Below are 22,820 nucleotides of genomic sequence, written 5' to 3'. Positions count from 1 at the left end.
GCATCCTTATGGTGCACTTTGGTGATTTGTTAAACGTGAACGTCCATACATTAATTTTCTGCATTTGGTGTTTAGTCCACATGTTGTTGCCGTGATTGCACATCTACCTAAGCATCCAGATTGGTCTAATTACCATGTACATATAGAAACACCATTTCAAAGAGCAATAGAACAACTAACACATAAGAGTTTTCAATACAAAAACAGCATCATCATATAGCAATAACTGGGTTTCCAAATCAAGTCTACTACATCCAGACCGAGTCCAATAGAACAACACCAACAACAAACAGCATATATGATGATACATATCCAACAAACAGCATACATCCAACTCCACCTTACTATAGCATATTTGATGATACATATCTACATATAGCAACAACAAACAGCACAGCTTGAATACCACCAGAAAAATAAGATCTTACAAAAGGTTTTCTAACACTAGCTAGAAATTAATTAGATGCTAATCTATAACATGCAACAAAGACTGCAAATGCCCAATAAACCCGCAGTAGTGTTTGTGAACGGGATATTTTGGCCTCACGAAGCACAAGCACCAACTCCTTCTTCCGGACCTCCTCATTTAAATTTGCAACCAGCAGCTCTCTTTTCTCAATGTCATCCGATTTCTTACCAAGCTCAGCCTCCCTTTTTTCGAGATACTCGAGTCTCTTCTCGAGTTCTTTATCTTTCCTCTCCAGTTCTTTCTCTTTCCGTTCTAGTTCATTGGCTTTTTCTCGAAGTTCGAGCTCATTCTCTTCATTACCATCTACCCATTTGAAAAATTTGCAATATGGTAATCCCTGATCATTTGTGACATATCCATTAATATGTTAAATGACAACATATTAATCATTAATAGAAAAAAAAATTCATTAACATTCTAAGAATTTACTCAACTCTGAGTTGTAGTTTGGACATCCTAAGAAGGGTCGTCTTGGATTCCTTGTAGTGTTTGAGAATTTTAGTGTGGCCTCGACCTTGCAAAAGCACAATGTTTGACCCATTGTGCGTTTAGAAAATGATGGAGAAAACGTTGTTGATGATGATGATGACATTCTAAGGTGAAACAAAATAACTAGATCAGTAGTAGTAAAGGATATAATAAATCTGAATTAATTATCAACCCAAAGTTTGAAATGCAATTTCTAAAAGCTTTATTCCTACTGTCAAGCTTGTGCGAGTCCTTACCTCAACAATTTTGGGCTCAAGAGCTATCAGTTATGCCGATGCCCCAATTTCATTTGCCACGCAAAGAGTCATGACTTCATCAAACCTCATATTGTTGATGGAAATAACAAGCTTTTGATTGAGTCATTAACACAGTTTTTTAAATACCACATGCAGGAGGAGAACAATATGAGTCATTAACAAGCTTTTACACATTTAACAGTTCAAGTAACTTCTAAAGATCGATCATCCAACAATACCACCAGACTTTTAGTAGTATTACAAATCTCCAATTTTTCTACCTTTATTGCTTCTGGTGGTTAGTGTTTATATGAGACAAAAAAAAATTTAATGACACTGAGATAATTGATTTCTAGTAGTAAAATGCCTAACAAGGTCAAATATATAAAATTTTGCACACATGCACAGCCAGATTACAGATTACAGCACAGCCCAACCCCATCCAATTCCTCTAATCCGTGCAACTTCTCCCAGTTTGCATAGAGAGTTGCTATCTGTCAAGTGTCAAACAGAAAGTCATACCATTCGCCTAAAAACGTCTAAAGCAGCAACAAACCAAATCATAACCTAACCCAGTTGTCAATCCCACAAAAATACGAATAACCTAATAGGTACCAGAAAGCATACCTAACCCAGTTGTCAATCGCAATAGATTTTATTGCGTAACTGTATGTTTAATCATCTAATCCATCAGAAACAGAAACATCAAATTTAATTTCTAAATAAAATGTATTCTGGAAAGTAAAACCAAAACAAACCCGAAAAGTGACCGACTTACCTCCGCTGTACATGGTGGTTAGGGTTAGGGTTACACCAGTATCTGTCAAGCCGCGGGGTTGGGTTTCGGTGGTTAGGGTTTTTTTGGGAATGTTACAAAATCATAGATCTACCAATTTTAAAGCACGAAAATGGGGGGAATCATGGAAGGGGGTCGGTCGATTTCGGAGAGGAAGGTGGGGGTTTCCATGCCGATTTTGGAGAGGAAGATGGAAGGGGGAAACCAACAAAAAAGGAAAGGGAGGGGGTCGGCCGGTCGGTTGATTTCGGAGAGTAAGATCGAAGGGGGGAAGGGGGAAACCGGGAGGTGAAGGGGGGAGGTGAAGGGGGGGAGACGAAGCATGAAATGGGGGGGTGGTCTAGGCCGGTCGATTTGGGAGAATAAGATCGATGGAGCATGCAAGGGAAGCCAAAAAGAAGTAAAGGGAGGGGTTCTCGGCCGCTCGATTTCGGAAAGGGGGGAGGTTAAGGGGGGAGACGAAGGGGGGACGGGGGAAACCTAGGAAAGGGGGGAGACGAAGGGGGGAGACGAAGGGGGGAAATTTCGAATGAAATGGGGGAAGGTGCGAAACCGGAAAGGATTTAGGGTTAGGGGTACAGAACGACGTCGTTCTATTTTTCCACGTGGCCGCGTGGCCGCGGCGGGGACGCCAGGCCGGTTGCACGTATCATTTTTCTTGAGAAAGTGGGCACGCCGCACGGGAAAAAGGGTTTTTATTGGAGAGCCCAGTTCATTCACGCCGCATTATTTTCGTTTTGGAAGACAATTCACGCCGCACGGGTAAAAAGGGAATATTGGTATTGGGGCTTTGACCAGGGGGATGGCAAATTATATTTTCTCGCATTCATTCAACGCCGCAAGGATTATATTTTCTTTTGGGGCATTTCAGCACCGCACGGATTTTATGTATTTGGGCAATTCAGCGCCGCACGCTAGCTGAGGGACATTATTGATTCTTTTTTTTTTCATTGAGGAACTGTAATATCATTGAAGAGTTCTTTGAAGGGTAATTATTACTACAGTCTAGCCTCTTTCACTATTTTCTATCTCTATCACAATTCATCTGGCTTGCTTTTTTTATTTTCTACATTTTATTTAATTTCAATTTGAAATTTATGGTGTATTCCTGATATTTTTTGTTTAAAAGTTTGGACATTTTATTTGCTGTTTATTTTATTTTATATTAGTTATTTTTCTTGTTTATTCAAACTTCAATTAAATATGTATTAAAATTGCATCTTAGATTGATTAAAGGTTAATTAGGACTTAAATAATTTCAATCTTATTATTTAATTTTTACGTTAATTAATGATGATTGTTTAGCTTAGTTGATTTTTTTAATTGTTAATTTCAATTTATTAGTCTTTTACATTCCATTTCGACACTCAAAAATCAGAAAACATGAATCTAGTCTATGACTAGTGCCCTTTTTATTTTCATTGCACTCTTTCATTCATTGTACATATCACTACTTTTGTTTGTGAACTTTTCACCATTTTATACGAGTTTGAACTTAAACAAATTTTTCCGAGGAGACGATTTAGAAATTTTATTCCTAATTATTACACGATATCCTCCTGCACTTGGGATAATATTTGTGCTACTCATTTTCGAGTGAGTCAATGACACGGAGCTTCTCACTTCGATGCTCCATTTTAATTTTATCGATAGTATTATGACGTCCTTGATCGAGTTAAGCGAGCTACTTGATGGATTAGCCTGGTAGTTACCTTAATTTTTGCATATATTTAGGGAGCTCTGTCCCCAGTACTTTTATGGTTATAACTTTTTTGGACTTATGCTGTAACTTAAACATCTATTATTTTCAATTTATGAAATATATTTGTTATATGTATGCTAGGTGTATTGCATCTTTAATTGTCATGAACTGGACAAGTAACCTTGGTTGCAAGTTCCGATGCTTAAGAGTCCGTCCATAATCTAGGGGCTTCACGGTTATCTTGGTTAATGTGTGTCAAATTGTATAATAGGTTTAGCAATGGGTTTAGAATTAGAAAATAATGAAGTTTGTAGAAATGCAAAGTACGAACTTTACAAAGAAAACCTTTTCAAAACACACGTCACGACCCCAAGTTGGGATGTGATATTATTCCAATGAAATTCTTCTGTCCACTTTGAAATGCTTAAAGATGGTGTGAATTCCCATTGTTTGGTAGAGAAAAGTCAACGACCTTGAATGAGATACTAATAATCTTGGAGGTGAGGGAAAGTGCCTTCTTGCTGGTGGGGGCTAGTGATTTCGGTACAAAAGGTTTACATTGAAAACAACGATTTCTATTTTTTAAATAGGTGGTTTGTTATATAAGAACTATGTAATGTTACTATGAAATGTATGTTGGAATGTATTTTATTCTAATACAAATATTTGTTAGCTTCCACTGCTAATTACTCATACTGCTAGACACATATTAGGTGCAGTCATATTATCTGTCATGAGCGATTGTATGACCTAGTGTTTTATATCTTGACATCTCACTCTCCGTTAAATCCCAAGCGGAGGGTTAGGGGCATCATAATATACATTGCAGAGAAATTAAAATTAGTTCTTTCAATACATCAACTTACAACTTCACAAAAGCATAATTCAGTCTCAACAATCGACAACAAAAGGTGTCTGAGAAAGAAAATAACTTCAGATTTCAATAATTTGTTTGAGATTTTTATAGATGTAAGATGAATGGGAAAGCTAAAATCAGACATCTGATGCAGCACGTTTTCCTTCTTTACCATCTTCTGCTCCCCACCTTTTAACGCGTTTATGTGCCAAAATTACCTACAAATGTACATTGTATGTGCATATACATGTTTGTATGAATAAAATCGGCTAATGTAAAACTAGAAAACAAACATCTATAATTAAGCTGAAAAAAGGCAAACAAAAGCTAATACCTGTTCGTCCCAGTCAGTTCTATAAGTGATAACAACTAGTACCACAGTCTGAACAAATGTTCCAAACAACATTCCAACCCAAACACCCTACAAGATGAGATTGAGAAAAACATGAAACATTTATAGTTGAGCTTTGCATGGAAATATGCTGATCTTTGGAATGATATTTAGATTTTAACCATTTTTTTTTCTTTTAACATTACTCATGTTTATAGAGAAGGGAATACTTTAGCATATAGTCTTGCGAATCAAGGAGCAGCACTGTAAGTTCTCTTCCATTTTTTAACTTTCCAAACATATGGTTGGCCTTTTCGCTTTAGATCGTACAGATATTCCCAACTTTCAACATTAGATTGTTCTTCATGGTTTTCTTGTATTTTCAGTATTGTATCTTTCTCATCAATGGTTTTTCATAAGAGCTTGGTTTTGAGATTTCCATCTGTTACCCCCTTTGCCCTTACATATAAGGTACTCCTCTGCCACAAGTAAAGGTCTAGCAATAAAATTTGAGTACCATCATCTTCTTTAAAAAACGAATTTGCAGTTAAACTTACTTATATGACATGTTTCTATAGGTAATAATTTAATATGACCACATTTTATCAAATCATGCCATATAAACAGTATGGAATGTGTCTCCACACAAACTGGCAAATAGAATTCTTCCCGTTTTCAGTTTTGGAGTAGTCAGAAAACATGGATTCTAAACACAATATAGGAATGGTAAAGCTCACCTTGATTCCCATATTAAAAAGATATCCAAGAACAGCACCAACGGGAATTCCCACAAGATAATAGCAGGCTATGTTAACATATGCTACTGTGCTCTGCCACCCAGCTCCAACAGCAACTCCTGTCCACAAAAATCATCTACTTTGCAACTAAATAATAAAACCTTACAATAGTTTAATGATAGCCACAATTTATCCTCATTATATGAGTAAGCTTGGTTCGTGGTTCGTGGAATCACGGTTCATTGAATATGATTTTTCTCAATCATAAATAAAGATTATTAATAAAATTAGGGATACCATACTCTTAAAAAATATGTGGTCGGACAACCCTTCGGCCACCACGAGAGATGACATAAGCCAGGACTCTTTGAAAGTATGACAGTTATTCAATTCTAGGGATCTGTCCCAGTTAAACCTAAGTACTATAGTCATCAGAGAATAGCACGAGAGATTGAGAGGGGAAGAGTACCAGAGAGCACAGGTTGAATACTGTTCAATAGTATCGATACAGCCAACAAGGGTGACAAGCTTGCAACCGCTTCAACCACCTCCTGACTGTCGGTAAATATGTAAGCAATACGTCCTCTCACAAATAGGAAAACTAGAAAAAGGGCAAATCCAATGACAAATGAAGTCAGCACTGTATTCATGATTGAGAACTTTGCCGCTTTTGAATCCCCTCTTCCCAATTCGTTTGATACGCGAACACTGTAAGATTTCAATCAAGTATCAGTACAAGAATGAGGTTAAAACATTCATAAGCATATCTTACATATTCTACGAACAAGAACTGTTACAGACACAAAGAGATTACACAAAACCAAAGCCACAAACTAACATGGCTTCATATGATCCGTTATATCTATTTACACTAAAAATAACTTTACAATCTGACGTACAAGTCACAGCAGTTTGTGCAATCCCTTTGTGGCTAAAGTATTTCTCTTTACAAATATGTAAGTAATACTTCATCCATCATAAGTGAGAGCTTATCAATAAAATTGAAATACCGTCCTCTTTTTTAAAAAAAATAAATAAAAGAAAAGAAAGAAGTAATTCTAATGCTTCGTAAAGCTGATGAAAAAACCACATTCAAAACACATTTTCAAGCGGAGAAAAGCTACTCTCACAACGTTGATGTGGACTATGTTTCAAGGATGAAGATGATGGTGATACCTTGCTGCAGCCAAGAATCCCAGAGATATCATCATTTCTAATCCATTGATGTTAAGGCTGTAAAAAAAGATCAGATATTTCAATGATCAAGGGACATAAACAGAATTCCTTGTGTCTGGATAAGGTTTCCAATAGTAACATGATGGCACGGGTATGAAAACATGACAAATTAAAGGGAGGGGGAGCCTGAAAGAATTACCATATAGATAGAGCATCAATGGAGACCTCAGCATTTTTCATGAATCCTGCTAGAATAAGCAACCCTGTATTGTAGCAGATCTCGAGACTATCATGAATAAAATAGCGTTCAGTAATAATTATAATACAAAAGCAATCATGCCAGTCATAAAATCTTAAGGAACTCACAAACTTCAAACGGTCATAAAGAGAATTTCTATAAAGAAGAACAATAACTGTTTTTCAGGAAAAAAAAAAATAATAATAATAATAATAAAAAAAAAAAAAAAAAAAAAAAGAACCTATTCCATATTACTTTGGTCTGTGTTTAAAACATAAGAGTCTCTGAACACCCTGTTGGATAAGTGCTTACCAGAGCATAACACCAGATGACACAGAAAGCTTGATAACAGGCCAAAGCTCCTTGAAAGCTAGTGATGAGAAACCTTTCCATGTTTGCCGACATCCTCCACACATAACAAATGCAAGCTGACCAATATTTGGAATCCAATATGCCAACACAGTGGAGAACATTGCACCAGGAATCCCAAACTTATACTTCACAGTTAAAAGCCATGAGAGGAGGAGGTGGATTGCAATTGAAAATGCTGCCAAGTAAGTTATGATCACGTTTTTGCTCTGTGCTTGTAGGAACATTTGGCATGTAAAACTTGGAATCAAGGAAAATAGCACGGCAATGAACCAGTGACCAACGTCCCCTCCAATATCTGCTATATTCTCTTCTTGGCCTAAAATCTTAAGAATTGGGGTTGTGAAGATTAGTAGAGGAAGAAGAAAGATTGAAGTGAAGAACAAGACTATCCACGATCTTTGAAGATATACTCCAAGCATGTTATACTGTTTCGCACCGTATGCTTGTCCACAGAGAGTTTCCAGTGCACTTGCCATGCCCAACTGCACTTACGAATTCACAATTTCAATTCAAACGCAGATTTCATTACCAATTGCATGCTGTTATCACAAAAAACGATGATAAAATCCTCAAACAGAGAACACGTCCTGTCAGGCCATTGTCGGATGCAATTTACATTAAATAATAACACGTACGATCAGTTGAGTGATTCTTGCTTTTGTGTTTTCGTTTCTGTTTCTCTCCGCAGCTTCCATCTCACAGTACTTTTGTCCATGTATTGAAAAAATCCATTTCAAGTATTTCATCTGAATTTGAGAGCTTTAAATGGCAGATAAATAGGCACATGAAATGAGTGTTACAGCATTTATTGAACATTCAACGTTGCATAAATATATAAACAAATAACAATCAATCCAAACGTTCAGATAATAGTACTTAGGGAATCGTGATCCTCATTTTACTATAATCCACATTGCATCTATCTCAAGCCCCTTTCTAAATAGTTCAAGCAAGAGGAGCCTGCTCCAATATCATGATCCATTAAAGTCAGGGCCATGGTGATGAGACCCAAAACCATTTCCATTCAAAGCATAAGCCGATACTAATTTGTCATCAAACCAGAAAGAAACCAGAATGGCAAAAACATACCAGGACGCCGCTTGAAAACCTCAAAAGCACGGTATATACGAAAGAGTAGGCAGCTAGTTCTGCAGCACCAATGTGACCAATAAAGGCTTGACTGATGACATTGATCCCAAACGTGGTGAATCTGGTCACTATAGCAGGCCCCGCCACAACCCACAGCTTCTTTGTCTCGCTCCAAACCTTTTTCTTTAACGACACTTCGTGATCTGCAACAGTTACTTCTGCTTCTGCTGATTTGCTAAGAAGTTCCTGGTTGATGTCTCCTTCCATTTTCACACCATTAACAGAACTTTCTGCATATTTTATGATTATCAATAATCTGCATTATATATATATATATAATATTGAGAAAATTCCATGTCTGATTTTTCAATTTTTTTATAAAATTAATATCTCAAGTTCTCAACATCAAATAAACTTTCAAATAGTAGCTCCCTCAATTTGCCGCCAACAGCAGGTAAATGACAGTCAAATGTCAATCAAAACTTGACTCATGCCACGTACCAATTACGGTGTTAATTTTTTTAAGATAACATTAATGGAGGTATTCAAATTTCGAGCTTCTTAAAATTTAAATAATAATTTTGTAAGAATTAAAAATTAGAGAAACCATAGTTCGACCCAGGATCGATCTTGGTATTTATTTTTTAAATTTTTATTTAATAAATAAGTAATTTTTTTAATAATATTATGAATTTATTTTTAAAAATATGAAAAAAACGAATAAAAAATATAAAAAAAAATTCGGGAGTGCTACAGCCACGGTAATATGGCTCTAAAAATTAAGAGCTAAAATTGTAAAAACGTGAAAATCCAATTACTAATTTTGTAACGTACCCTCCCTTCTTTTAGGGTAACAATACACATGACATCACTAATCATATTTCATTTAGATGCACTCTTAAATGCTTTCTAAAGAATATAATCACACGTAGAGAATCAGCATTCACACAATTGTCCCATGCCCTCTCTCTCTCTCTCTCTCTCTCTCTCTCTCTCTCTCTCTCTCTCTCTCTCTCTCTCTCATTAGTCAATTGCAAACAAAAATTGGGTAAAAAACATGTACGAAATTCTTTTAAATTTTCTTGACAGTGTAAATTATCCCTTGAGCCTTGCTTCTGAATGGTCTGGTTATGAAACGCTATGAAGAGCCATGGTTGGGAGTTTGAGTTACAGTTGGGACTGAGTTGCAACTCAAACTCCCAAGTTTTGTCATAAATTTGCCAAGAAGCATGCTTAATGGCACTTTGAGTCCTTCAATTGCAAAGTTAAGTTTCCTGATTGAAATCAGGCTTGGAGAAAACATAATCTAATATAGACCAATTTAAAATGATATTATGTAAATATGAAGATGAATAAACCATTGCCAATACTCTTAAATGGCTTAGTCCCTATGAATTTTACTGAATTGAAATCGTTAAAGGTTGTTGGATTTGAGTGGAAACAATCTTTCACCCACCATTATTGAGATTTTGAAGGTTATGATTGAGGGAAATCCTCTGTTGGTCGCTAATACAATTGATGCATCTCACTTACCTGATAGAAGCCCACTACCTGTTAGTTTAAAACAAAGTTTTGAAATCTGTTCCATTCACTATTTTCATTGAAATATTAAAACGGAATATTTTGATACTGAAATAGACATTAAATAGATAAATTATATATATAAAAACTATATTTCAAAATAATATTAATACAAATCTTTAAAAAAAAAAAAAACACACACACACACACATATATATATATAAAACACAGTTATTAAGATATTTATTTTATTTTTAAAATCATAAACACACCGAGTTGACTTGATGTAGATTTTTTATAAAATATTATAAATTTAACTTTTTCCCAATTTAGAGTTGGTGTTAGAATTTTAAAAATACTTATATATATATATATATATATATATATATATATTATTAGACAATATAGAGTTGCAATAAGTGTAAGACATTGATTAAAGTAAAAAGTGTTTTGGTTTGGCCGGAAGAGTCTCGCACGGAAAGTGTAGAGGAGAAGATAGGATAGTTGACTAGGTAATAAAATTTCAATTTTGTCCCTTATTCTTCAGCTTATTTATAAAAAAACAATTATTTTAACATTTGATTTAATTTTGAACAAGAATAACTATTTCAGCCGAAATAACAGAATTCGGCCATAATTGACCGAAATTAGCTGGAATTTGACCCAAAACGAATTAAGTGCCTACCCTTTGCCAATTCCCATTCTGGCACGAAAAAATCCTACCATTTTGGTTTGAACAGAACATTTTTTAAAACTTTGATCTAAAATCTCTCCAAATAACACACCGTTAGCTTCTGCACCCAAAACACCACCATCCCAAGGATCTCTTCCAAGTAAAGGCTCAAACAGCAATCAATTATCAAGTACTTCATAGGTGATATAGGCTTTAGAGGCAAAAATGGACTCACACTCAAAAGGTGAGAGGACTTGAGAGAAGTGAACTCAGAGAAAGGGAGGAACGGACTCACGATAAAGGGCAAAAGAGCAGAATTGTTATATGTAAGCCGACACACAATAACTATAATGGATTAATTATATGTCGTCCTGTCATTGAATGGTGTATAATACCCAAAAGCACCTAGTCCGATTTGAAGTTAAACTCTTTAATATTTTCCATCTTTAGATTTTTTAGTTATATATTTTATTTAGCGTATCGTTCTTTTATATGTTGTTTGAGATGTCATTTGTTTTAATTTTTTGCTTTTTCAATTATATTTATGTTTGTTTTGTTAACTATTTCTCTTGAACATATGGTGATAAGCTCCAAGGTAAATCCTTTGCAAGTTTTAGATTGGACAGTTACAAGATTGAGAGCTAAGAAAGTCAAAGAAGTAATGTAAGAATTGGTGCAATTCATTTGGGATGTGTCTAGCAAGAGCCCAACATTCATAATGAACTTGCGAAGAGGAAATCCAGTTTTCATTCATGTGATACAACAAGTTATGGAAGACATGACTTAGATTTATTGTTATTGAATGTCTTGAACTTGTTTATTTTATTAAAATGCCTTATTTTATTAGTCATAAGAATTAATTTAGAATAATTGAATTTTAGGGATGTCCAGCCCCCATATATGTTTTATGTTTTATGTGAACTAGATTAATGGAACTAAACTGCACTTGCATAAATCTCCACTTAAAAAAAAAAAAATCTGCACTTAGTACTAAACTGCACTACTAATCTGCATTTATTGCATAAAGCTTCACAATTAAAAACATGATGAAGAAACAGTATCAGTCAAATATGACTTTTGTTTTGGATTCACTATAAATAAAATTAATTATAGACACACTTTGACTAATTCAATGCAGCCTTTTTTTTTTTTTGTCCCTAATAGCCATTTGAAGCATTTTATTTATGTATGACTATTTCAATGAAAATGCTCTAGGCATAGTTTTCTACTGAATAGAAACTATGTCAAGATTAGTAAAAAAAATACTCATGCGAAGGTTAATGGCTTGGGAGTTCGAAGCTAAAACTAACTATATCGGTTTGGTTACATAAATATGATACGATAAAATAAAAAATTAAATAAAATATTATTAAAATATTATTTTTATTTAAAAATTAAAAAAATTGTAATAATTAAATAAAATAGAGATATTTTTAAAAACAAACGCAAATATCAGGTGTAGAAGACTATCAAATAGACTGTATTTAAATTACAATTTCTAACGTTTCCCAGTATCACGTGTAGAAGACTATCTAGAAGTAGACCATACAGTGAACTAAGCACAGTGAACTAATGGGGATTATTAACAGAAAATCATTCACGATATCTTGTTTATATATTTTCCTTCGCTTAATAGCAATGAATGATACTTCTTTAAAAAAAAAAAAAAAAAAGAAGAAGAAGAAGAACAAAACAGAGAGAGAGAGAGAGAGAAGGGGACGACTTACATGGCCGATGTGAGAAAGGCCGAAGAAAGGTTAGCAAAAGAGCTTGCAGAAATAGACTCCGCGACCGAGGAAGTGCTCATCTTCCAGTCTTGGTACCATATAGGAAAAGAGTGATGTTCACAATACGAAAGAAAGGCTATTTGAGAGAGATATCATTTACTGAAACGCACCGTAATCATCACATGCATTTCTGAAAGCCTATTTCCTATTTACTAATTTCTTGTGTCCTTGACCATCAAAGGTGACGGGCCCAAAAGTTAAAATTGATTAATAGTGGTAGTTGTACCGGTACAGTCTGTGGGGTTGCGCTAGCTGTTGTTTCATTCAAAAAATTCGCCGAGTGGAAGAAATGATTAATGAGGCTAGATTGGTTGTCGCGGCTTCTTCTCCACCGGAAGAAATGATCCCACCCCTCTGCCTCTACTTACCAACGATAAGAACAGCCATCAATCCCGTTCAAACCATCCAGTCTGTGACTCTGTCCTTATAATTAATGAGGCTAGACTGGTTGTTGCGGCTTCTTCTCTTTCAAGCTGTTGCGTCAGTTTTCCGTTGAGGTTAGGGATGTAAAACAAATCTAGAAAATCAGAAAACGGGTCCAGATTGGACCGGTTGGATTGTGCTAATTTTGAATTGTTCTGGTTCAAAACCGATTTTCGAAAATAAAAAACCGGTCAGAATTAGTTCAGTTTAGATTTTGATCATTTTTAAACTAGATTAGACCGGTACTGTTTGATATATTTTTAATTTTTATATAATAATTTATATATAATATATATAATAATATAAATTATAATTATAAATAATATAATGTTATTATAATTTATAAAATAAAATTTTAATATTAAATATGAAAATTTAATTGATCATATGCTTTAGATATATAATATTATAAATATATATTATTTATTAATAACATTTTATCATAAGAAGTAAGAACTAAAAAAAAAAAAAATACTCAAATTAGTTAAATATCATTACTAAATTTTGATGGCTTAATAAACTTAAAACTCTCAATATTTTTTTTAATAAGTACATAAGATATTAGTAGATAAATATAAATTATATATATTAGTATATAATTTATATTAATACAATTTACATGTTATGACCTAATACTAAATACTAATAGTCTAATATTATATTACTCTTAGTATTATACTTTTAAGTCTATGTATAAATTAGTATATAAATCATTATACTAAATAATCACATATAAAATAATGATATAGTAATACTTTTTTTTTTTTTTTGAAATGGACTTCAATTCATTACTGAATGAAGGAAGTTACAGTTATGACCAATAATTGCGGGTAACAAGCCCCGATTACAAGCCAACTAACCCTCAGTTGTACGCTCCCCCGTACACAATTTCCATTGCGCCGGATTGTGTCTAAAAACTTCTAAGCTCTCCAATGACGACACCATACTGAGATGCAAGACTCTGATAAAACAGAAGTGTCCATCCTGGCTCGTCTCCGAGAAAAAACAACACAAACCATCCTCACTCTCTAAACGAGAAGAGGAACTAATCAACCTTCACCCTCTATAAGAGGAGAGGACTCACAAACCCCATCCTCAAAAGAGGAGAGGACTCACAACCCCTTCCTCAAAAGAGGAAAGGTATTACCCATTTCAAAAATATTTATTCAGATCTAAAATAAAACAACATAACAGACACTGAAAAAACAAATTAAAAAAACACTACGCCGTACGCCCACTCGCCATTCGCCCAACTTTCTGCCCATCGGTTTCTGTCAGCACCCATCACGCACACGTAGCCTGCACCACACTAGCTTGCACCGCGCAATTCTTGCACAATGGTTTCTTACAACAACCAACCAAAACAGAGCCACTTCCTTCACCCTTCGGTTTCCTCCCCATCACCGTCGCCAGCCCACCATCACAAAAACCACCCATACTCCACTTCGGCTAAACTAAACGGAGACAGAGACGAAATCCAAAACCAAACCAGAGACGAAACCGAGCTTATTCCAGACACCCAAACAAAAAAGCCAGATCTAGCACCCGGATTCCATCTAAACAACCCAAAAAGAAAACAAGGAAAGACTAAGCCAAACCCTGCAACACCCGGGTTTGCATTTAACCTCATCTAAACAACCAAAAAACGAAAAAAAACGATTTCCGGCCATCATCCTAAGGAGTGACCGCCATGAGATACACCCAGACTCCACCCTAAAACCCCTTTAAACCTCCATGCAGCACGGCATATACCCCAAAAAAACAATCCCTGTTTTCCATGGTTAAAACAGAGCTCCTAAACCCCACGGGATATACCCCAAACCAACATGTAAAAATACATCTCCAGGAGCAAATCTCCCGAGTCAACTCACACGGACATCCAAAGAGAGATCTCCAAAAACCAGAAAAACCGAAAGCAGAAAAAAATAAAAAGACAACCACCGTTTGACTGCGTGAAGCCATCCGCCGTGAGCTGCGCCCGAGATCGACCTCGGTGAAACTTTATCCCCTTTATGCATCTCGGCATGCGTCCCCTAACAACCTCTGTTTTCCATGGAAAAGCAGAGTTCTATACCCCGTAGACAAACACCCCAGCCAACATGTAAAATCCATCTCCACGAGCAAGATCCAAGACCAGCCCACGCCTTAAAACCTCAAACCTATCCCCTCAGAAGACCAAAAGAATAAACGGTCAAGAACACCTGCCTGTCGGATCTGAAACCCTTCACCTCCACCATGGAATAAATCTCCACCCAGCCGGGCGATTTGTTGAAGAAAAGAGGCTCGGCAACAACGGCTGGTCATCGGTCTCTCAATGGACATCAGCTCAGCCAAACGGCTTTTATTCTCAACGGAAAACGAATTAACTCAAACCAGAAAAACGAAAATGATGGAGGAGGGAGGGAGGAGGAGCCGAAGCTCCACCTCCCTCAAAACGGCTTCCCTGGAAATTTCTAGTGAGAGGGGAGAGTTTCTCTCACTAGGGTTTCTTGGAGACATAATCTTTAATGATATAGTAATACTAATATTAAATTACTATACTAATAAGTAATACTATCAATATAGTATATCAATAATATAGTTATAATAAACTAAACTCACTATAATAGTTAAATATTAACAAATACTAATATATAGTTATTATAGTCACTATAATTAATACTAATATTTATAATGATACTAATAGTGTAATACTATACTACTATTGGTAATATACTTTAAGTCTATTTATAAATTAGTATATAAATCACTATACTAAATAATCACATATAAAATAATCACTATAGTCTATCAATAATATAGTTATAATAAACTAAACTCACTATAACAATTAAATATTAACAAATACTAATATATTAATATAGTTATTATAATAACTATAATTAATACTAATATTTATAATGATACTAATAGTCTAATACAATATTACTATTGGTAATATACTTTAAATCTATTTATAATACTAATATAGTTATACTGAATCACCATAACTAATATTAATATATAGCTATACTAATAGCCTAATATTAATACTATTATATAGTCTAATATATTATATAGCTATAACTAATAATAATAATAATAATAATAATAATAATAATAATAATAATAATAATAATAATAATAATATATACTAATACTAATAATCTAATATAAACTTATAGTATTAATAGTAATAGTCTATTATATTCTTTAATGTATTATGTATAACTATATAGTCTATTAGTCTATTATATTCTTTAATATATATATATATTCTTTAATATTAATAGTCTATTATATATATGCTAATGCTAATAGTCATTATATTCTTTAATGTATAACGATATAGTCTATATATAGACTTATAGTATTAATATCACTATATGTAGTAGTAACACTAATACTATAATAGCATTAGTTATTGTCTTGTATTTAAATTATTTTGTATTTAATAATATAATTGTTGTTGGGTTTAATCATTTTATTTTATTGATATTTAGTTTTAATGTTTTTAATTGTTTTATATTTATTTTATTATACCATTTTTATTTTATTAGACTCTCTATTTTGGGCCAAGCCTTTTCAATTTTCGCGCCCCACCCATTGCACTTGAGGCTTCAGCCTAGCTGACTTTGGTGACATGTTCTATGGATAATTAATAGATAATCTTTATGAACAAAACGTAAAACTTAGTGCATTGGCATTGACTTTGGTTTTGTCAAAGTCATTTATAAAATTTAATACAAAATTTATATTTTTCATAAATTTAAAATCTCAATAGCTATAACTTCACATTGAATTAACCATTAGACTAGTCAAAATAATAATATTTTTATTTTTTTATTTTTATATTTTACAATTACACTATTCATATGTTAATTACTAATTTAATTTCATATTTGAATTAAAGGAACGGAATCTACTGTAATAAAAGAGGGAGAGCTCAGAGCAGTTGGACGAAATGATCTTGTAATAAAATAATGGGAATAGATCAAAAACAGTGTGTCTTCAAATATGGAGATGTAAATAACTCGAAGCTGGAGTTTTGATTGTTTACCGAGTCCAACGCACCGTTTTTAACCATAATTCATTCAAATTTTGAAGATTCCTCCATTTACGTAAAGAACACAGTACTTGTATTTTAATTTGTAATTTTTTTTCGAAAAACTATAATAAATATTTTAATGTTCTGATGACACAGAAAATAGAAATATTATTTATTTTATATAATTAATGGAGCTACTTTTTTTATTGTAATTTTGTATATTAGATTATTAGAACATGTATTTGATTTTTATTTAGTTTTAAAAAGGGTAACATTTTTTGATGATGATGATGATGGCGACCATTAAAATATGAATAAATCTACTCTTATCGACAGTTGGGTCCCGACAATTTTTTTTTTTTAAAACCTAGTTATTAAAGAAGTGTTTTTAATGGTGTTATATTTTTTTTTAAAAAATTATTTAAGTGTATAAAAAATGAAAGAAAAAAAGAGGTTATTTTAACTTTAACAATAAATAAAATTTTATTTTTATTTAAAAAAATTAAATTATTTATTAGATTTTATTTCAGAATTTGAAGAAGTTACGAGGATTAGACAAATGAGAATGATTTTTCAAAACAAACCAGGCCAACTATCACGTCTAGAAGACTATCAAATAGACTGAATTTAGATTAAATTACAATTTCTAACGTTTTCCAGCATCACGTGTAGAATTTCCAGCGTTTTCCAGTATCACGCGTAGAAGACTGTCTAGAAGTAGACGATAGAGATTAGAGGGAACTAATCGCAGTGAACTAATAGGGATTACTAACAGAAAATCATTCACGATATCTTGTTTGAAAAGCTATTTGAGCGAGAAATCATTACTGAAACATCGCACCTTAAACATCACATGCATTTCTGGAAGCCCATTTACTAAGTTCTTGTCTCTTTGTCCATCAAAGGAGACGGGCTCAAAAGATATAATGATTAATAGGGGTAGTTGTACCGGCACAGTCTGTGGGGTTGCTGCACTAACTATTGGTCATTCAAAAAATTCGCCGAGAATAAGAAATCAATTGATCCCCCCCCTACTTACACACGACAAGAACAGCCACCAATCCCATGAAAGCATCCAGTCTGTCCTTATAATTAATGAGCCCGGCAAATGTTACTTTGTCTCGTAATATCCCCTTAATTTGACCGGTAATATATTTTAATTTATTTTTACTATTTTTTTATTTAATAATTAAGAAAGTAAATATTAACCTACATGCATGCCCAAGGTCCAACCGTGACGACAGACGAGCATTATCCTTAGAGCATTAGCATTGGCTTCATCAAAGTCATTTTCAAATTTTGATGAAAAGTACATGTTTTTCATAATCATCAAATCTTCCTATCCATAATCCTACATTGGATTAGCCATTAGATTCATCAAAATAATAATATAACATTATATTTTTAATAATAATTTTTTTTTTTCATATTTTGCAATTAAACTGTATTTCCATTCAGTTATATATTGTTGTATATATATTTATAGTCAAGGCAGTATATGCTTTTTTTGGATATAAATATGAGACATACAACTGCAACATCTTCTTAAATAGAAATACAAATTCAGTGGATTAAAAGCTACACATCTCGTATAAAACCAGTTTCTTAAAAGCTGAATTTAGCTCTACACAACTCTACAAATTCAGATTCTAAAACTGGTACACAATATGGAATATACATCTCGTATGGATCTAATAAAACCTACAAACTATACTATTGACTGCAACTATACAGCTGCAACATTTGGAGCCAATAAACCTTCACAAATTCAGCTGCATGACATAAAAAATACAGCTTCAAAATAGGAATATACAGCAATTGGAAAAGCATACAAAATCAGCCTAACTAAATCTGAAACAGTTATCATATATATTGTCCACAAACAGATCCAACAGACAAGTTTAAGAATACAACCTCCATTCACCAAATACTTCCAGCAAATATCCAGTTTCATCACATACAAACAGATCCACAAACACTTCCAAAAAATGGGTACTTCACAGATTTTCTATCCACAAAACCAAGTCCAAAAACTAAACTAACATTCACAAATTCCAATGTATTTCCATTCAAAAAAGCTGAAAATTAGAAAGTCATCCATTATCATAGTGACTGCCCAGCCACATGCTTCATTATGAAGTCTTGTGGCTAAGCAGCCACTACAAGCTGGAAATCAGAAAGTCATTCAGATATACCATCTTCATCACTCATTGACTCTTCCCAAATTTTTTTCTGAACTTTACGGAAGTAGGCTTGCTGCATGGCATTCATACCAGAAAGATCCTTGCCCATCATCTCAGCATCAAACTTTCTTTTATCAAGATCCAGTTGTGCACCTCTATCACGATCAGCCTTCGTCTGCCATTCTCTTCTCTCCGCCATGAACAATCGTCTATCCTCGGTCATTGCTCCTAATGTCGTGTTGAACTCAGCATCAGATGATTCTTGAGCCTTTCGCTTCCTCAAGTTTTCCTTTTCAGCCTTTTTTCCAGCAAGCCTTTCAACATGCTCCTCCACAACATCGCCCAAAACTTCACTTGACTGCTCATTGGAAGGATGTTTATCATGTGGCTTTCTCCTCGTATTCAGCGTATTCATATGTTGATGCCATTTGGGTTGGTGTCTCAAAAGATTCCAAGAATGGTCCATTGTGAAATTTCCTCGTTCCATCTCTTTGTACAATATTTTTGCCTTTTCAATCTGAAAAAAGTTTTAAAGAATAGTGTCAAATAATAAATCTTTGAATAAATAGACCATATTATTAAAGGAAAAGTGTACATACCTTATCTTGTTCGGTTGCACCACTCGGGTGCAATGACTCTACTTGAGCTAGATATGCACAAAACTTATTTGTGCATTTCTGAATCATGGACCAACGATTGATCAATGATCCAACCGAACGGTTCATAGTCTGTGGTTTTTTATATTCGTGATAAAATTCAGAAATCCTCTCCCACATTTGAGTGGATTTCTGATCAGTTCCCCGAATGGCATCAATACTAATGTTGAGCCAACCAGAGACAAGTACATTATCCTCCTCAACAGTGAAAGAAGCTCCTCTTTGAACTTTTTTTGTTGGAGGCCTCTTTTCACCGTGAAGAGGGGTTGAAGCGACCACAACATTAGAATGCTGTGAGAATGTTGGAGTGGTAATAGGACCTTCTCCTCCACTTTGTAAGAGAGTGGTGAAGAATGGGTCCTCATCCAACAGATTGTCCATCCTAGGAGAATTATAATTATTAAGTTGTCAGACAAAGCAGCACATACATCGCAGCACAATAAACAAGACAGTACATTTCAAGCTTTTAACATCAGCATATATAGCAGTATATGACTGCAATTGACACGAAAAAATCTGCTACTAAGACACAAAAACAGTATAAAAAAATAGAAGACTTTTGAGAATTTAAGTTTGAAATTCTACTTAAATCTGCTACTAAGACACAAAATCATAGAGATTTTTGACTAATCAAAATAGAACACCTCATTGAAATTCTACTTAAATCTGAAACAGGTTTTATATAAATAGCAATCTTTGAAGTACATTTCAACTATAACATTTTTATTTTTTAAAGTCTAAAACAGGTTCACCATTTATTTGCATGAATAGCAATCTCATTTCAGAAAGAATCAATACTAAATGTTATAAGCACACATGAGTTGGTTTTCAGATGTTATGGATCCACAAAATACAATACCAGAATCTGTGTGGTTGCTAGAGCCAAAAGCAAGACTGAGTGCACCTTAGAAAATCACAAAATTAATAAAACCAAAGTCAGTCATATGCATTGGAAGCCACCAAAGTTAAGTGCAGTAAGTTAAGTGCAGTTGAGATGGTTAAAATGCTTTACATATGTAGCAGCCCTTCTACTTGGAAAAAAGAAAAAGAAAAGAAAAGACCAACATGGATCCAGCAGGTTTGGTGTAAATAGATTCAGATTTTAGCTTGTAGCTTAGGAAATATTTAACTATATATAAAAAGATTGAAATAGAAGCAGTTTATTTTGGAGGCAGCTGCAATCTTCATCATACAATTCAGTTAAGCATGGTCAGCATCTACCATGTGACCAATGCTTTTTCTAGTTAAGCATGCTCAGCATCTACTATGTGACCAAATAAATCTAATATCCAATGAACCTCACACAGTGGTATGTAGTGTCGAAGAAAACATGGGCAAGGAAAGAAACAGGGCACCCTCAAGCCAGAAATAATCTTGGTGTTAAACAGTGGTATGTAACACCAATAATCTTGCTACTCCTCACTAGCTAGGCATGAATAATTGCCTGCATGTAAACTACTTGTATACACTAATTTCTTCTTCATATATTTTAATGAGTTGACATTCTCCATCAATGTACAAGGTACTATTATATATGAGGAAGTAAGTATATTTATTTGAAATACCCTGAATATATTTTATTTAAGTAATAAAATCTAACTAAATTAAACATACAAAGCTATTCATTGCAACAAGATTAACGCAATTAGGAAGGCATGGAAGACAGATACAACCACTAAGAAAAGGAAATAGAAACGATAGAGATGATCACTTTGAAAATATAGTATTGGGTTATACTTTATTTAGTGTTGATGCTCACATTAATCACGGGCAGCATCTAATACACTGAGATTCACATATTAGAAAATGTAACGATAAAAAGGATATATCTCATGGCCATTTTGTCTATTTTGTTAAGGGGAGAGAGGACAAAAGAAGACAGTGCAGTAAGAGAATGCTTGACAGATTTTGTTAAGGGAATTTTGTTAAGGGTATAAATTCGTAGCCCCTTTTTCCTTTCTTTTCCTCCAAACAGATCCTCTCCTATCCGAATGCTTAATAAGTATAGACCCCACAGTCTCTAACACCCCATTATCCCCAACCCATCCTCTCCCAGACCCACCACCACAAAAACCACCCTCGGCTCCACCTCAAAACAAAACAAAACAAACAAACAAACAAAAAGAAAAAATGAAAGATAGACCTAGGGTTGCAGAAATTAGGAGATGAGACGAACCTGAAGGGAGCAGAACGTTGCGCCAAGTGCTGAAGGAAGCAATCCAGTAAATCACTCTGCTTCTACGTGAAGAAAAGACAAGGGGAAGAATCGGTGAGCCAATATCGTTACAGAGAAAAATAGAGAAAGGGAGAGAGCAAAAAACTTGGGAAGAAAATGGAGAAGAAGATCGCACCTGATTTGAGGAGAGAAACCATGGATGTGCTTTGATTTTGCGTGGAGGAGAAGAGTCCCTTTCGATTTTCTGAGCTCGGACGAAAACGAGAGAAAGAGAGAAAGGGGGGGAGAAAGACGCGGGGAGGGAAAGGAGAGAGAGAGAGAAAAGTAACCGGCTATGTATTAAAATTATAATAAAATATAAAGATGAAAGTGATACAGTAGCCTTTCAAATATGAAGGAAGTGAACCATTCACTGTAGCTCAAAACTTGACCGAATTGCTTTTACCGAATCCAATGCAGGGCAGTTTTATGTATATTCATCAAATTTTAAAGATGCATTGGCTTTTGATGAAGCCAATGCCAATGCTCTTAGCCTGGATTGGTTGCAGCTTCTTCTCTTTCACATCGGTTTTTCGTTGGCCAGCTCGCTCTCTTTCCTATTTTTGTTTTGTCTGTCTGTCTGTTTTTTTTTTTTTTTGTCTTTTTAAACTCTTTTTTTGGCTCGTAGAATTTTAGATACCGCTAAGATCTGTCACTTCTTAGGCTCCATTATCGTACATATGCCAACCTCATGATTTTCTTCTTACTGTCATCATTCTGGCAGACCCAATCTTGACCCACCCCATCTAGTGACCGGTTGTGGGAAGCTGAGGTGCCTCCCACATATTCTCTCATGCAAAGAATCTCAAAACACCAGTCCTTAGAATCCCATATAACCCTCCAC

The 22,820-nt window shown here is 34.3% G+C and overlaps 2 protein-coding genes across 7 annotated transcripts; both read right to left on the bottom strand.

The window, feature by feature from the left end:
- Positions 1-4,471: 4,471 nt before the first annotated feature.
- Positions 4,472-12,605, bottom strand: LOC122278032 (protein DETOXIFICATION 21-like). 4 transcript variants are annotated; one of them, XM_043088097.1, is made up of 11 exons: positions 12,413-12,605; positions 8,492-8,781; positions 8,038-8,148; positions 7,343-7,884; positions 6,992-7,078; positions 6,793-6,849; positions 6,258-6,324; positions 6,086-6,167; positions 5,617-5,735; positions 4,883-4,969; positions 4,472-4,766 (listed from the first exon to the last, which is right to left on the bottom strand). In XM_043088097.1, the coding sequence occupies exons 2-11, from the start codon at positions 8,756-8,758 to the stop codon at positions 4,686-4,688; spliced, it is 1,500 nt and encodes a 499-aa protein (XP_042944031.1). In that variant the 5' UTR covers positions 8,759-8,781; positions 12,413-12,605; the 3' UTR covers positions 4,472-4,685. The 4 variants fall into 4 exon arrangements, with proteins under 4 accessions (XP_042944031.1, XP_042944029.1, XP_042944030.1 ...); XM_043088095.1 differs by having other exon boundaries at positions 6,086-6,324; positions 12,413-12,603; XM_043088096.1 differs by having other exon boundaries at positions 6,086-6,324; positions 8,038-8,106; positions 12,413-12,603.
- Positions 12,606-18,806: 6,201 nt separating this feature from the next.
- Positions 18,807-22,287, bottom strand: LOC122279908 (glutathione S-transferase T3-like). Of its 3 annotated transcripts, XM_043090812.1 has the most exons (5): positions 22,113-22,287; positions 21,938-21,999; positions 20,621-20,665; positions 19,705-20,143; positions 18,807-19,622 (listed from the first exon to the last, which is right to left on the bottom strand). In XM_043090812.1, exons 4-5 carry the CDS (start codon positions 20,140-20,142, stop codon positions 19,104-19,106), a joined length of 957 nt encoding a protein of 318 aa, XP_042946746.1. In that variant the 5' UTR covers position 20,143; positions 20,621-20,665; positions 21,938-21,999; positions 22,113-22,287; the 3' UTR covers positions 18,807-19,103. The 3 variants fall into 3 exon arrangements, 2 of the variants coding, with proteins under 2 accessions (XP_042946746.1, XP_042946747.1); XR_006229690.1 differs by lacking the exon at positions 19,705-20,143; XM_043090813.1 differs by lacking the exons at positions 20,621-20,665; positions 21,938-21,999; positions 22,113-22,287 and having other exon boundaries at positions 19,705-20,600.
- Positions 22,288-22,820: the final 533 nt, after the last annotated feature.

The sequence above is a fragment of the Carya illinoinensis genome, chromosome 10 (assembly GCF_018687715.1).
Source record: "Carya illinoinensis cultivar Pawnee chromosome 10, C.illinoinensisPawnee_v1, whole genome shotgun sequence".
Lineage (NCBI taxonomy): Eukaryota > Viridiplantae > Streptophyta > Magnoliopsida > Fagales > Juglandaceae > Carya > Carya illinoinensis.
The sequence above is the reverse complement of the archived record's forward strand: the minus strand, read 5'-3'. Positions and strand labels throughout refer to the sequence as shown.